This window comes from Macaca thibetana, chromosome 1, assembly GCF_024542745.1.
Source record: "Macaca thibetana thibetana isolate TM-01 chromosome 1, ASM2454274v1, whole genome shotgun sequence".
NCBI lineage: Eukaryota > Metazoa > Chordata > Mammalia > Primates > Cercopithecidae > Macaca > Macaca thibetana.
This window is the reverse complement of record NC_065578.1, coordinates 66,070,744-66,086,431: the sequence shown is the minus strand read 5'-3', so window position 1 is coordinate 66,086,431 and position 15,688 is coordinate 66,070,744. Positions and strand designations below refer to the sequence as shown.

The window sequence follows — 15,688 nt, the reverse complement described above, 5'->3', positions numbered from 1 at the left end:
TTTTTACAAAAGATTAACAGAACAAACCCCTAGCAAAAAAATTAACCATTGCTTTTAATCAAAGAATATGCATACATCTTATTGGTGAGAGCATTTACTCCCTACTCCTAATGTTTTCTTTTACGTGGAAGAACATGAATTGATATCTTTATCTCCATCTCTTTCTATTATCTCACTCACTCCTACTTAGGAGTGGAGGTGTGACTTACTTGATTGGTAAATAACCATACATTGGGATGTATGGTTATTCCCCTGCTTTCCCTCTTCTGGTAGCCTGCTGGCAGAAAGGAGTACAAATTCTGATGGGTTTCTCCATGCTATACATTTTATAGCGGGAGGACTCAACATTGTTAGGCCTGTGGTTATCAGGCTCATTGCTGCACATCTAAACTGTATCAGCCGATCTAAACATTATCAGTAATAAAGGTAATTTTGATCTCTGTTTTATTCCTTGTCAGTTTCTTAATTGGTGCAAACTTGGATGGACCCAGAAAAGTGAATTCCTAGATGATATTTAGTAACTTTTTCTTGTCCTTAACCAATTCATATTAAGAAACCTATTCATATTTTTTCCAAATATTAATATGTAGTAAAGGGTTTAAATATTTTTAAATGGATTACTGTATGTAACTTTAGATTTCCAATTCATATTAGGAAAACTATTCATATTTTTTTCAACAGTGAAGGGTTTAAATGTTTTAAATGGATTACTGTATGTAAGTTTATGCTAAAATATTTGAAAATAAAAAAAAGAATGATTCTTTATGGAACTCAAAGTTATCAAAACTTCCCAAGAAATAATAGAATTATACATTAACTCAAAGAAATGGGAAAATTTTACCAAAATATACCCCTTTAAAATGGCCTAGATAAAGGTCAAATTACTTTAGAGGTTTATTCTGTAAATGTGAGAATACTTTATAATATTCATGTGTATTAGGGTTCTTCAGAAAAACAGAACCAATAGAATATGTATGTATATATTCATATCTAGGATTTATTTCTTTATTTTTGAGACGGAGTCTTGCTCTGCCGCCAGGCTGGAGTGCAGTGGTACAATCTCGGCTCACTGCAACCTCTGCCTCCTGGGTTCAAGCGATTCTCCTGCCTCAGCCTCCCAAGTATCTGGGACTACAGGCGTGCCATCACACCCAGCTAATTTTTGTATTTTTAGTAGAGATGGGGTTTCACCGTGTTGGCCAGGATGGTCTTGATCTCCTGACCTCATGATCTGCCCGCCTCGGCCACCCAAAGTGCTGGGATTACAGGCATGAGCCACTGTGCCTGGCCGATTTATAATTTATATCTAGAATTTATTTATAGAGATATTTATTACAGGGCATTGGCTTACGTAATTATGGAGGCTGAGAAGTACCATGATCTGCCATATGCAAACTGGGGACACAGGAAAGCTGATATGGTAGTTTGAAGCCCTGAGAGTTGAAGAGCCAATGGTATCAATTCCAGTCTACCTCTGAACACCTGAGAACCAGGAGTACTGAGGGCAGGGTATTGATGCCCCTACTGAAGTAATCAGGCAGAGAGTGAATTCAACCTTCCTCCACCTTTTAGTTCTATTCAGCCCTCAAAGTATTGGATGATGCCCACCACATTGGGGAGAACCATCTGCTTTACTCAGTCCATGAATTCAAATGCTAATTTCTTGTGAATACACCCTCAGAGATACACCCAGATACAGTGTTTAACCAGCTAGCTAGGCATCCTGTGCCCAGTCAGGTTGACATATAAAGTTAACCATCACACCATGTTATTTAAATTGCTCCAAGTTATATAAATTATTAGGATATTTACTAGTTTTTAAAACAAGGTTAACAAAACATGACAAAGAAAATACAGACTAATCTCATAGATACGTGGAAAAATTAAAAATATAGTAGTACTAAATTTGAACCCTCAAGGCATTAGGAATCCCTATAGTAACAACTTATTCTAGAAGTATAAAGATTATTAAATATCAGGAAACCTATGATCCATCATTACAAAATCATATTTATAGGTTTAATGTGAAACAAGAATGGTAGATGCCAAAAAGAACAGTTGATACAGTTCAGCATTCATTCCTGATGAAATTATCTGTACAGGAATGGTATGGTTCTTTTTGATAAAATATGTAAAATAAAAAGCAAAATTTTTGCTTGCAGGTGAACCACTAGAGATAATAATTGCTGTGATCCATTAAATATAAGAACCAGAAAATAGTGTCATTTATCACAGTAACTCTTCAACTTTGTTTTGGTAGTTCCAACTATTGCAGTAAGACAGCAACAGAATTAATATTTATAAGGATTCAAAAACAAATAGTCATTATTTGTAGGTGACATCAGTGTCTACTTAGCTACCTCAGGAGCATTAACTAAAAAAAAATAGTTCTAGGATAATGCAGCAAAAATGACAGAGTAGGTAATTCTGACAATGTGTCCCTCCACAGAAATGCCCCCAAAACTGAGCAAACGCTGTCAGAATCTGTTGCATTCATGGAACAAGAATACAATGTTCTTTAAAAAAAAAAAATTCAAAGAATAAAAGGATCTTGATAGCTTAATAAAATGTTTGGAAGATAACAACAACAACAAAAAATTCCAAGAAGTAGAGAAGAAAAACAAAGGATGGAAAATCCAAGAGAAACAATAAAATTAGAGGACCAATCCAGGAAGTTCAATAGTAAATAATGGTTCCTAAAATAGAAAATGGAGGGGAGGAGATAATTCAGTAAAACCTCTCAGACTTGAAAGTCAAAAGTTGGAAGATTGAAGGGGAACAACAAGTGCCAGCATATTACCAATTTTAAAATGTGGGGGACAGAAAATGTCCACAAACTACCAGAGAGAAAAATAAATAGGTCAGTGTAGAGAACAAGACATCAGACTGGTTGGAAACAAGAATGTAATGGAACACTGCTGATATGCTTGGCTGCATTCCCACCCAAATCTCATCTTGAATTTTAATCCCCATAATTCCTACATGTTGTGAGAGGGAAGAGGTGGAGATAATTGAATCATGGGGGTGGTTACCCTCATGTTGTTCTTGATAGTAGTGAGTTCTCATGAGATCTGATGGTTTTATAAGGGGCTGCCCCCTTTGCTCGTCATTCAGTTTTCTCACCTGCTGCCATGTAAGACATGCCTTCCACCATGACTGTAAGTTTCCTGAAGCCTCTCTTGCCATGTGGAACTGTGAGCCAATTAAAATTCTTTATAAATTACCCAGTCTTGAGTATGTCTTCATAGCCACATGAAAAGGGGCTAATACAACTGCCTTCAAAATTTAGAAGGTAAATAATTTCCAGTCTAGATACTACATCCAACCAAACATCAAGTATGATGATAGAATAAAGGTATTTTCATATATGCAAAGTGTCAAAATAATTTACCTCTCCTGTATACTTTTTTAAGAAGTCAAGGATGTGCTCCACCAAAACCAACTGTGAAACAAAAATAGAAGAAGACAGTAAAATACATTGAACAGGAGATCTGACATAGGAGTGAGGTGATAGTAGTTCCCAGAAGGATAATGACTTGATAGGCTAGGATTTCAGCTGTTCACCAAACATAGAAGGCAACCAGTTTACATTAAAACATGAGATTGACATATTGATCACTATCATAACTTAGATGCTTGCTGACATTATACAATCTCTTTAACCTGAGGACAGAATACTTAGGTATATTATCGGTCTGAATTCTTTTCTGCATCTAGCTTGCATTTACCATTCTTATTTACTCTTTTTTTTTTTTTTTTTTTTTTTTTTGAGACAGAGTCTCATTCTGTCACCCAGGCTGAAGTGCCGTGGCGCAATCTCAGTTCACTGTAACCATTGCCTCCTGGGTTCAAGTGATTCTCTGCCTCACCCTCCCAAGTAGCTGGGATTACAAGCGCCTGCCATCACACCCAGCTAATTTTTATATTTGTAGTAGAGCAGGGTTTCACTATTTTGGCCAGGCTGGTCTCAAACTCCTGACCTCAAGTGATCCACTGGCCTCAGCCTCCCAAAGTGCTGGGATGAGGCATGAGCCACCACATCCTGCCGCCTTTACCATTCTTAATCCAGTTCCTGCTTTCCTTTTCAATAGGCCTTCATAGTTAAGTTGAAGCTCAATTATGTGAAATGCCATCTTTATCATTAGTGACTATATGTATACTGTCAGGGAAAACTTACTCCTCCCTTTTTGTGAACCTTTACAGAAAGACCTTCTGCTACATTAACACTTTTGGCCTCTGTCTATACATTATTTCCTCATTCTCAGGAAAAGAGAAGTGACTAATTTGATACGAGAATTTAGAAGAAGGAATGAAGCGCAGTCATTTCTGGCTGAGTCACTTTTTGTTAAGTCTGTTCACTTGCAGAAAGCATGCAATCTGGGCTGTTCTTACACCTATGGAGGAAGTCTGTGCTTTTCTAGCTGTGACAATTATTGGTTAGTAATTCTCCCCTATATTCTGGAAGGAAGAATTAAGAAGTCCATTTAGTTGCAGACTTAAGGCTACACTTTTCAATTAGACTTATCAGTGATAAAGGTAATGTTTTGATCTCCATTTCTCTGATTTTTGCATCTCTTCCAGTTTCATCCAAAATCAGGCAAGGAAAAGGTACACTTTTATTTATCTGTAAAATCTTTCTGTTGCTGTTGTTTTGAGATAGAGTCTTGCTCTGACACCCAGGCTGAAGGGCAATGACACAATCTTGGCTCACTGCAACCTCTGCCTCCCAGGTTCAAGCGATTCTCGTGCCTCAGCCTCCTAAGTATCTGGGATTACAGGCACATGCCACCACAACGGGCTAATTTTTGTATTTTTATTAGATATGGGGTTTCACCATGTTGGCCAGGCTGGTCTCAAACTCCTGACCTCAAGTGATCTGCCCGCCTTGGTCTCCCAAAGTAAAGATGGGGTTTCACTATTTTGGCTAGGCTTGGGATTGCAAGTGTGAGCCATCACGCCCAGCATCCATAAAATCTTAATATTTAATTAATCTGCATCTCAATTCTTTAGTGTAAACTGTCTTTCATTATTTAAAAACTTTATTATGAAATGTATACTGCAAACAGAAGAGCATATAATACATACATGTGTAGTGTAAAGAAAAAATCAACACCATGTACTCACCAGCCAGTTTAAGAAATAGAACATCCCCCGTTGATTAGAAGCCCCCTGTACACTGTCCTATCACAACCCTCTTTCTTCTAGCCACCTTTAACAGAAGTATCCACTCTCCTAACTTTTGGGTTGATCATTTCCTTTCTCTTTTTTGAGACAGTCTCGCTTTGTTGCCCAGGCTGGAGTGCAGTGGCACGATCTCAGCTCACTGCAACCACTGCCTCCCGGGTTCAAGCGATTCTCCTGCCTCAGCCTCCGGAGTAGCTGGGACTACAGGTGCCTGCCACCATGCACAGCTATTTTTAGTAGAAACAGGGTTTCACCATGTTGGCCAGGATGGTCTCGATCTCTTGACCTTGTGATCTGCCCGCCTCGGCCTCCCAGAGTGCTGGGATTACAGGCGTGAGCCACCGCGCCTGGCATAGCTTGCTCTTTTAAATGTTTTTTTCTTTTATAGCAGATGCTGTAACTGAACTGCCCATATCACCTGTGTGTTACCTCTTGCTAGCAATCTCCATCTGTCGACACCTGCATTTCTTTGCCTTTTAACAACTATTTAAACATGTATTACACTGAGAATTGTTTTAAAAAAGGCACAGTTTGGAATGCTTTTTTTCTGATACCAGTTAAAATAAGCTTTCTTTAATAGTATGTAATTATAAAATCGGGAAGTTGCAATCATTCATTATTACCCATCTTTTACATAACATTAGGGCATGAATTTTGAGATTTTATTTTTAACATAAAACACAATATGTGTAGCCTTCTCAGACTGGCTCCTTTTACTAAACAATATGCACTTAAGCCTCCTCTATGTTTTTACATGGCTTGACAGCTCATTTATTTTTGTCACTGAATAATATTCCATTGGATGGGTGTACCACAGTTTGCTCATATATTCACTTATTGAAGGACATCTTGACTGCTTCAAATTTTTTATAATTTCGAATAAAACAGTTGACAATATATTATGTATTAAACATAAGTAAAGGAACATCAAAGTCTTGTTATAACATATTTGCCCAGATGCATATCACCAAGGCAGCCCTATAATGACAGACCAATGAGATTATGCTGTACAAGTGTGGGGTAGAGGGGAGGGAGGTGTGATGGTCAGAAGATATTGTGAAGATAATTTGGAGTTATCCTTAAAGCACTAAAGTGTTTGTAGATACTAATAGTGTGATGACTAAGGCTTGAGGTATCCTCATGATGTATTTCTTTGTCATTTCTATCCACTTCCTGTTATATTGTAAAACAATAGTATTTTTAAAAAATAAACAGTATATTCTTATTTAATTTTTAATTTCTTTAAAGAGAGGATCTCACTATGTTGTCTAGGCTAGAGTGCAGCGGCTATTCTCAGGTGTCATCATAGCACACTACTGCCTCTAACTCCTGACCTCAAGTGATCCTCCTGCCTCAGGTGGACCAAGTAGCTGGCACAGGCAACTGCATCAGGCAACAGTAGATATTCTTATCTTAGATTTTTCTGTGACTAGTTATCTATAAAGCTAAAATGTTGGAATTTGGTTTAAAATAATTTTTACCTTTCTGTCTCTTTATCTAGGCATAATGTCCACTGCCTGGGATTTGTATGATTCTTACAATGCTATGGAACTTTTATCTTTATCAGTAAAACCATCTGTGGTTGAGTCAAGTAGTGAAACAAATGTACTTCCTAAAGATCAGGACCAAAGATTGCCAGGGAGCACTACAGAAAAAAGTGAGATTTCATTTATTTTAGTTTTTTTGAATGACTTTAACATGGCATTTTTAATACATTCTTTTTTGGCAGTTACAATGTTTTCTTTCTGATGGACCATGAAAAGTACAACTTTTACTCAGAAATAGCACTATTACTCTATCACGTGGTCTTAGACTTAACTGAAAGATTTACATTTTTCTTGGATATCTGTCAAGAATTTTCAGTTTGTCTCTTTCTCTAGTGTACCTTTCCTTTTGCTCTTAAACCCTGTTTCATACGTGTGAGTTCCATTATTTTCTATCTCCCTTTCTTTCAATTAGATTACTTATGAGAAAAAGGTATACTAGCTCTATGACAACCTAAAATGGATTTATACATTAACAATAGTGGCTCTTAATTTGGGGCTCTTTTACTTCCCCTGGGAACATTTGGATGTCTGGAGACATTCTTGTTTTTCGTGACTGAGGGCATCTACCGGGGATACTGCAGAAAATCTTTCAGTACACAGGACAGTCCCTGCAACAAAGAATTTTCAACCTAAAATGTCAGTACATGTACTGCCATGGTTGAGAAACCCTACACTATAACTTTAGCTTCTAGTATTTTAATTTTTAAGATGAAATGTTATAATTAAAATCAATACAAAGTTGTAACTTTCCAAATAAATTTCGCAATGTGGAAGAAGCTTTACTAAGACTAGTTATAAGAAGTTTGCTCAATTCCACTTCTGAATAGTTTATAGTTATCTACTTTTACTTTTCCTATTCTGAAATGTTGTATCTTTTTCTTACAAAATTGTTTTACTGCATTTAGGTGATGGTCCTTATTTTAGAATAACTAAAACCTGATACATTTTTTGAAGCTTTGGCAAATTTTTTAAATTAAATGGAAATGTTTCTACTTTCACTAATTTTGACCCAAAAACAAATGGAATATTTTCAAGTTCAGTAAATCAGTAAGTATAAGTATTTTGAAATAACAAGTTTAAAGAGAATTAATAATTTCCAGAAAACAATTATCTTATTTATAATTGACTACATTTCCTTAGGAGACTATAGATCCCAAAGACCTTTCAACTTGTTCCTTTTTAAAAATCTCATTTACTAGTCTCTTTGAATCTTAACTTTCAATAAGTGGCCTATATTCATTCCATAGTTCTTTAAGTATGTTTATGGTCATGTAGACTACTGTTACGTTTTACTGAAAGTTGTTTATAATGAAGAACAGTTAATTTTCTAAGAGAATAATGAAGGGGAAGAATAAATTATTTAGTATTAGTTATCACTAAAGAAACATTGTTTTTGTTAAGCACGAATGTCTATACAATAGGTTTACTTGTAGAAGCTATCAAAAACTGCTCAGAAAAATCCAATCTTAGACTGGAAATTACATTGGGACTTTATATTAGATCTATTTCTTCTACACCATTAAGGCCATTGACCTACAAAAATGTACAAGTGCAAAATCCCCCACAAAAAATAAATCTCAATTTGTGAATCTTTCAGAGTATTTCATGTGTGTATGGGTGTGCTTTTAAAAACCAAAAGGGATAATAAAATCATATTCAATAACTACCATAGAAAATAAAGATATACTTTTTTTTAGTATTATAGCCAGTCAAGGGAGTAGGGGAAACTAGAATTAGGATAAGAAAGTTAAAAAATGGAAAGAAATAGGGAACAAAGCTGAATAATCAGATTTATTGAAAATGTGAAAGAGATCCAGATGAAAACTAGGACTAGTTACCTCTGAGGTCATTTTGACACTGAGATTTTTATAGTAGAAACAGAAAGGAAAAAAAATTAAATATGGTCCATATTTGATTTAAGAAATATTTTTATTTCATTTAAACTTTGAATGTATTATACAAGTTGCATTTAACCTTCTATTTATCATACTCAAGGGGAGAAAAAGTCCAATAATATTTACCTTTGAATGTAAGACTGTATCTCAGTTGATAGATAAAAATGATTTTTCTTCTGAAATAGTGCTGTAGGTTTAGAAAATTGGTTAATAGAATTTTCTAGTACAGTTTTAGATTTACAGAAAAATTAAGCACATAGTACCAAAAGATCCATAAAATCCCTTCATCTCTCTACTTTCTGTGCACAGTGGCCCCTATTATTAATATTTTGCATTAATGTGGTATATTTGTTACACTTGGTGAACCAATGATGATACATTATCATTAATTAAAATCCATAGCTTACATTAAGTTCCATGCTTTGTGTTGTATAGTTCTTTGTATTTTAACAAATGCATAATGGCATGTTTCTACCATTACAGTTTTATACAGCAAAAAATTAATAGTTTCACTGTCCTAAATATCCCCTGTGGACCACCTATTCATCATTTCTCCTTTCTCTTGTACCCTTGATAGTCACTGATATTTTTATTTTTATTGTCTTTATAGTTTCGTCTTTTCCAAATTGTCATATAGTTGAAGTCATACAATATGTGTAGCCTTCTCAGACTAGCTCCTTTTACTAAACAATATGCACTTAAGCCTCCTCTATGTTTTTTCATGGCTTGACAGCTCATTTATTTTTGTCACTGAATAATATTCCATTGGATGGGTATACCACAGTTTGCTTATATATTCACTTATTGAAGGACATCTTGGCTGCTTCAAATTTTTTGTAATTTCAAATAAAACCGTTACAAACATTCATGTGCAGGTTTTTGTGTGGACGTAAGTTTTCAACTCATTTGAGTAAATATCTAGGAGCACAATTGCTGGATCACACAGTGAGACTATTCCTAGCCTTTTACGAAACTACCAACTATCTTCCAAAGTGGTTGTACTATTTTGCATTACATTAGCAATGAGTGAGCATTCCTGTTTCTCATTCTTGCCAGCATTTGGTATTGTTAGTTTTTTGGATTGTAGCCACTCAAATATGTATGTAGTGGTAGCTCATTATTGTTTTAATTTACAACCCCCTAATGTGATATTGAGCATCTTTATATCTTTTTTGGTGAGATATCTATGTGGATGTTTTGCCCTTTTAAAAATTTGGCTGTTTGTTTTCGTATTGAGTTTTAAGGGTCCTGTGTACAATTTAGTTCTTTATCAGATACATGTACATACTTTCTCCTAGTCTGTGACTTGTCTCTTCATTATTATTAGCAGGGTTTTTCATAGATGAGAAATTTTTAATTTAAATAAAGTCTAATTTATCGATTTTTTTCTTTTTTACATTGGGTTTTTGATGCTATATCTAAAAACTTATCACCATTTTTTCCTGTATGAGAAGGGATATCCTAATCTTCTTAGGGGGAAAGTTTTCAGTTTCTCACCATTATGTATGATGTTAATTGTAGGTTTTATATAGCTGTTCCTTAGCAAGTTCAGGAAGTTCCCTTCTCTTCCTAATTTGCTGGGAGTTTTTATCATGAATGTGCAATGGATTTTTTCTGTATCTATTGATATGTATATTTTTTATATATCAATAGATTATATAAAAGGCTTGTCGATGTGATGGATTACATTAATTGGATCCTGAATGTTGAACTAGCTTTGCATACCTTGAAAAAACTCCATTTGATTATGTTGTATAATTCTTTTTATACATTGGTGGATTCTATTTGCTAATATTTTATTGAGGATTTTTGCATTATTTCCTTTTTTTTTTTTTTTTTTTGAGATGGAGCCTTTCTCTGTCTCCCAGGCTGGAGTGCTGTGGCCCCGTCTCTGCTCACTGCAAGCCCTGCCTCCTGGGTTCACGCCATTCTCCTGCCTCAACCTCCCGAGTAGCTGGGAGTACAGGCACCTGCCACCATGCCCGGCTAATTTTTTTGTATTTTTTTTTAGTAGAGACGGGGTTTCACCATGTTAGCCAGGATGGTCTCGATCTCCTGCCCTCATGATCCACCCGCCTCATCTTCCCAAAGTGCTGGAATTACAGGCGTGAGCCACTGTGCCCAGCCAATTTTTGCATTATTTTCATGTGAGACATTGTTCTGTAATTTTCCTTTCTTGTAATGTCTTCATCTGGTTTTGGAGTTAGGGTAATGCTAGCCTAATAAAAAGAATTGGAAAGTATTTTCTCTTCACCAATTTTCTGGAATAGATTGTATAAAAATGATAATTTTACCTTAAGTGTTTGGTAGGATTCACCAGTGAAAGCATGATGCTTTCTATTTTGGAAAGTTATTAATTATTGACTCAGCTTCTTTAATAGATATAGGCCTATTCAGATTATCCATTTTTCCTTGAGTGAGTTTTGGTAGTTTGTGCCTTTTAAGGAATTGTTCCATTTCAAGCTAAGTTATACATTTTGTGGGCAGAAGGTCGGGTGCGGTGGCTCACACCTGTAATCCCAGCACTTTGGGAAGCTGAGGTGGGCAGATCACCTGAGGTCAGGAGTTCGAGACCAGCCTGACCAACATGGAGAAACCCCGTCTGTACTAAAAATACAAAATTAGGTGGGCGTTGTGGTTCATGCCTGTAATCCCAGCTACTCAGGAGGCTGAGGCAGGAGAATCACTTGAACCTGGGAGGCAGAGGTTGCAGGGAGCCAAGATCGTGCCATTGTACTCCAGTCTGGGCAACAAGAGTGAAACTCCATCTCAAAAAAAAGAAAAATGTGTGGGCAGAGTCTTTAACATTATTTCTTTATTATTCTCTTAGGTCCATGGAATCAGTAGTGATGACACCTTCCATTTCTCATACTGACAATTTTAAATATTCTTTCTGTTTTTCTTGGTTAGCCTGGCTAAAAATTATGGATTTTACTGATATTTTCAAAGAACTAACTTTGGGTTTTATTAATTTTCTCTAATGATATTTTGTTTTTGAAGTCATTGGTTTCAAACTTTTCTTTTTTTTTCTGCTTGCTTTAGGTTTATGTTTATTTTCTTTCTCTAGTGTCCTAAGGTGGAAGCTTATATTGCTGATTTTAGATCTGTCTTCTTTTCCAATACATGTATTCAATGTTAAAAATTTTCTCTAAGAACTGTTTTTGCTGTACCACACAAATTTTGATAAGTTGTATTTTCCTTTTCATTTTGTTCAAAATATTTTAAAATTTCATTTGAGACTTCTTCTTCGACCTATTTGTTATTTATAAATATTTTGTTTAATCTCCAAATATTTTGGGATTGTCCAACTATCTTTCTGTTATTTAATTCTAATTTAATTCCTTTGTATTCTGAGACTATATGTGATTTCTATTCTTTTAAATTTTTCAAAACATGTTTTATGATCCAGAATATAGTCTATCTTGGTAAATGCGCCATGTGAGCGTGAGAAAAATGTTTATTTGTTGATAATGGGTTAACTATTTTATAAATGTTATTTAGATTCAGTTGATTGCTGGTGATATTCAAGTATATCTGGCCAGGTGCAGTGGCTCCCCCTGTAATCCCAGCACTTTGGGAAGCTGAGATGGGCAGATCACCTGAGGTCAGGAGTTCAAGACTGGCCTGGTCAACATGGCAAAACCCCGTCTCTACTAAAAATACAAAAATTAGCTGGGTTTGGTGGTGGGCGTCCTTAGTCCCAGCTACTTGGGCGGGTGAGGCAGGAGAATTGCTTGAACGCGGAAGGTGGAGATAGCAATGAGCCCAGATCACGCCATTGCACTCCAGCTGGGGCAACCAAGAGTGAAACTGTCTCAAAACAACAACAGCAACAACAACAACAACAACTAACCTATATCTTTACTGATTTTCTGTCTGGTGATCTGTTAATTACTGATATAGAGGAGTAAGTCTCCAACTATAATAATGGACTTGTCCTTTCAGCTCTATCAGAGGGCTTTACATATTTTGTAGTCTTGTTTTTTGCACCATAGACATTTAAGATTATTATGTCTTCTTGGAGAATTCACCCATGTTTCATATGTAATGCCCCTCTTTATCTCTGATAATTTACTTTGTTCTGAAGTCTGCTTCATCTGTAATTAAATGTAGCTACTCCAACTTCTTTGATTAGTGTGTAGGTAGTATATCTTTCTCCATTTCTTTAATTTTATTCTATTTATATCTTTCTATTGAAAGCAGACAACATTGTTTTAAAGTGTAGGTTTTGTTCTTATTGAGGTATGGCAAAACCAACAGATCAGGAGATGATTGCCATTGCAAAGATAGCTTATTGTTATACTCACAGATCTCAAGAGAAGGAGACATTTCATGCCATGAACTACATATATAAGTACCAGAGTTGGTCAGAAGGCAGAGAGTGATGGGGAAAACATGGGCAAGAGCCTTTATTGTGGCTACTAGGGAAAGGAATGGTGAGGCAAAGTAGGCAAGTTTAGGATTGGCTAGTTTGAGTAATTTCAGTGGGCTCTGGGGTTTAGTGCATATTCCTAGTTGTCTTGTAGCTGGCCCTGGGAGAATTAGGGCAAGGGAATAGTGACTGAGTGGGAAAGCTCTGTTAAGGAGGCAGTTGGGTTATGGTCTCTGGTTGATTGGTTTGCATATGAAAGGTATGCTATCAGGTGAATCCTTCACTATCTTTAGGAATTGGCTAATGCTAGTGGGGGCAGTTCCTGCAGGGTTAGCAAGGCCCCAGGATATCAAAGCATTAAGTACAAAGAGAATTGATACCTTTACTATATTAAGTCTTTCAATCTGTGAACATGGAGTGTGTCTCCATTTATTTAGATCTTTGAGCTTTTTTAATTTTCATTTTTATTTATGTACTTACTTTGAGACAGAGTCTTGCTCTGCCACCCAGGTTGGAGTACAGTGGCGTGATTTTGGCTCACTTCAATCTCTGCCTCCTCCTGGGTTCAAGCCATTCTCCTTCCTCGGCTCCCGAATAGCTGGGATTACAGGTGCTCACCACCACACCTGGCTAATTTTTGTATTCTTAATAGTGACGGGGTTTCACCATGTTGGCCAGGCTGGTCTTGAACTCCTGATCTCAGGTGATCTGCCTGCCTCTGCCTCCCAAAGTGCTGGAATTACAGGCGTGAGCCACTGCACCCGGCCAAGATCTTCCTTAACCTTTTTTAAATCAGCATTTTGTAGTTTTCAGCATTCAAGCCCTGTGCATGTTTTGATAGATTTACACATAAGTATTTTTTTTTTAAGCAATTGCACATAGTATTCTGTTTGTTTTGTTTGAGATAGGGTCTTGGTATGTCACTCAGGCTGGAATGCGGCAGCACAATCATGGCTCACTGCAGCCTCAACCTCCCAGGCTCATGCAATTCTCCTACCTCAGCTTCCCAAGTACCTGGGACTACAGGTGTTTACCACCACACTCAGCTAATTTTTAAATTTTTGTAGACACGAGGTCTCACTATGTTGCCCAGGCTGTTCTCGAACTCCTGAGGTCAACTGATCCTCTTGCCTTGGCCTTTCAAAGTGCTGGAGTTATAGGCATGAGCCACTGCACCCAGACAGTATTGTGTTTTTAATTTGGTGTCTGCCTGTTTATTGGTAGTATTTAGAAATACAATAGATTCTTGTATGTTTTTCTTGTATGCGGTAACCTTGCTGAATACGCACATCAGTTCTAAGAGAATTTTTGTATTCCTTGGGATTTTCAGCATACACAATCATGTCAACTGCATTTAGGGACAGTATCATTTTTTTTTCTGTCTGATCTACATGCCTTTTATTTCCTTTTTTTTACTTTATTGCTCTGCTAGAACTTCTGTCACTATATTGAATAAGAGTGGTGACAGCAGACATTCTTGCCTTTGTTCTTGATTGTAAGAAACAATTCAGTCTTTCACCATTAAGTATAATGTTACCAGTAGTTTTTTGTAGATGGTCTTTTTCAAGTGGAGGGACATCCTTGTCTCAGTCAGTTTGGGCTGCTGCAACAAAGTACCCTAGGCTTGGAAGTTTATAAATAACAGAAATTTATTTTTCGTGGTTCTAGAGGCTAGAAGTTCGAGATCAGAATGCCAGATTCTGGTGTGGGACACTTGTTGTAAATTTGTTTAATATAGTTGCTCCCTTGTCATTCACTTTTAGGTGTGACATAAGTTGTTTGAAACTGTGTTGTACCCCCATCACCTTTAGCCTAGTTAAAACATAAAACTTTGCTATGTGATTGTGTGCCGTAGAGCCCACTTGTTCCTCATCTCACAGGCCTAAAACTCAATATACCCTACAGCTGCTGACCATGATAAAACATAATGGTCAACACTAGAATCATGTAAGTTCCCTGACTCAGGCATGTTTTCTTTAAGCTCGTCAATCCATAAACCTGTGGGAAAGCCTAAGGGGTAATGCCTATGAGGCATAGTTCCGCATGTCTTCTCTCTTTCTCACTCCCTTCCTGGTGATTGAATTCTTTGCTTCCTCTGTGCTTCTCATTAGCTTCTTGTTAGGAGAATAATAACCAGTAATGTCTCTGAGACCTGTGAGTAACACATTTTTGCTGTTTTGTGCATTTTGGTTTCACTTCCTCATGGTGTCTCACCTGACCAACACACCTGAATTTATCATTCCACCTGGTCAGGGCTCTTCTAGAGAGTAGCTATCTTGGCCTATAGCTACTTGACTGAGAGAACTCAAGACCAAATTAGAAAGAAGTTATAACAATAAAAATCACAACAACCCTCTTCCATGTTGCAGATTGCTAACTTCTTGTATCCTTACATGGCAGACACAGAGCAAAAGAGCTCTCTGTGGGTAACTTTTTCAGGACACTAATCTCATTCATGAGGGCTCCACTCTCATGACTTAACTATCTCCCAAAGGTCCTACCTCCTAATCACCATTACATTGGGGGTTAGAATTTCAACACATGAGTTTATAGGGACACAATCATTCTGTCCATAATACCCTGCTTGTTTCTATTTTTCTGAGAGATTTTTTTTTTCATAAATGGTTGATTTGTCAAGTGATTTTTCTGAATTGATTGATATGATCATGTGATTTATTTTCATTGGCCTA

At 36.6% G+C, this 15,688-nt stretch overlaps 1 protein-coding gene across 1 annotated transcript in view; it reads left to right on the top strand.

Moving 5' to 3' along the window:
• The window catches only part of DNAI4 (dynein axonemal intermediate chain 4), a 105,418-nt gene that overhangs the window by 53,535 nt on the left and 36,195 nt on the right, over positions 1 to 15,688 (top strand). The window contains 1 exon segment of the mRNA XM_050761058.1: positions 6,686 to 6,841. Within this exon segment, the coding sequence (XP_050617015.1) occupies positions 6,686 to 6,841 (156 nt within the window).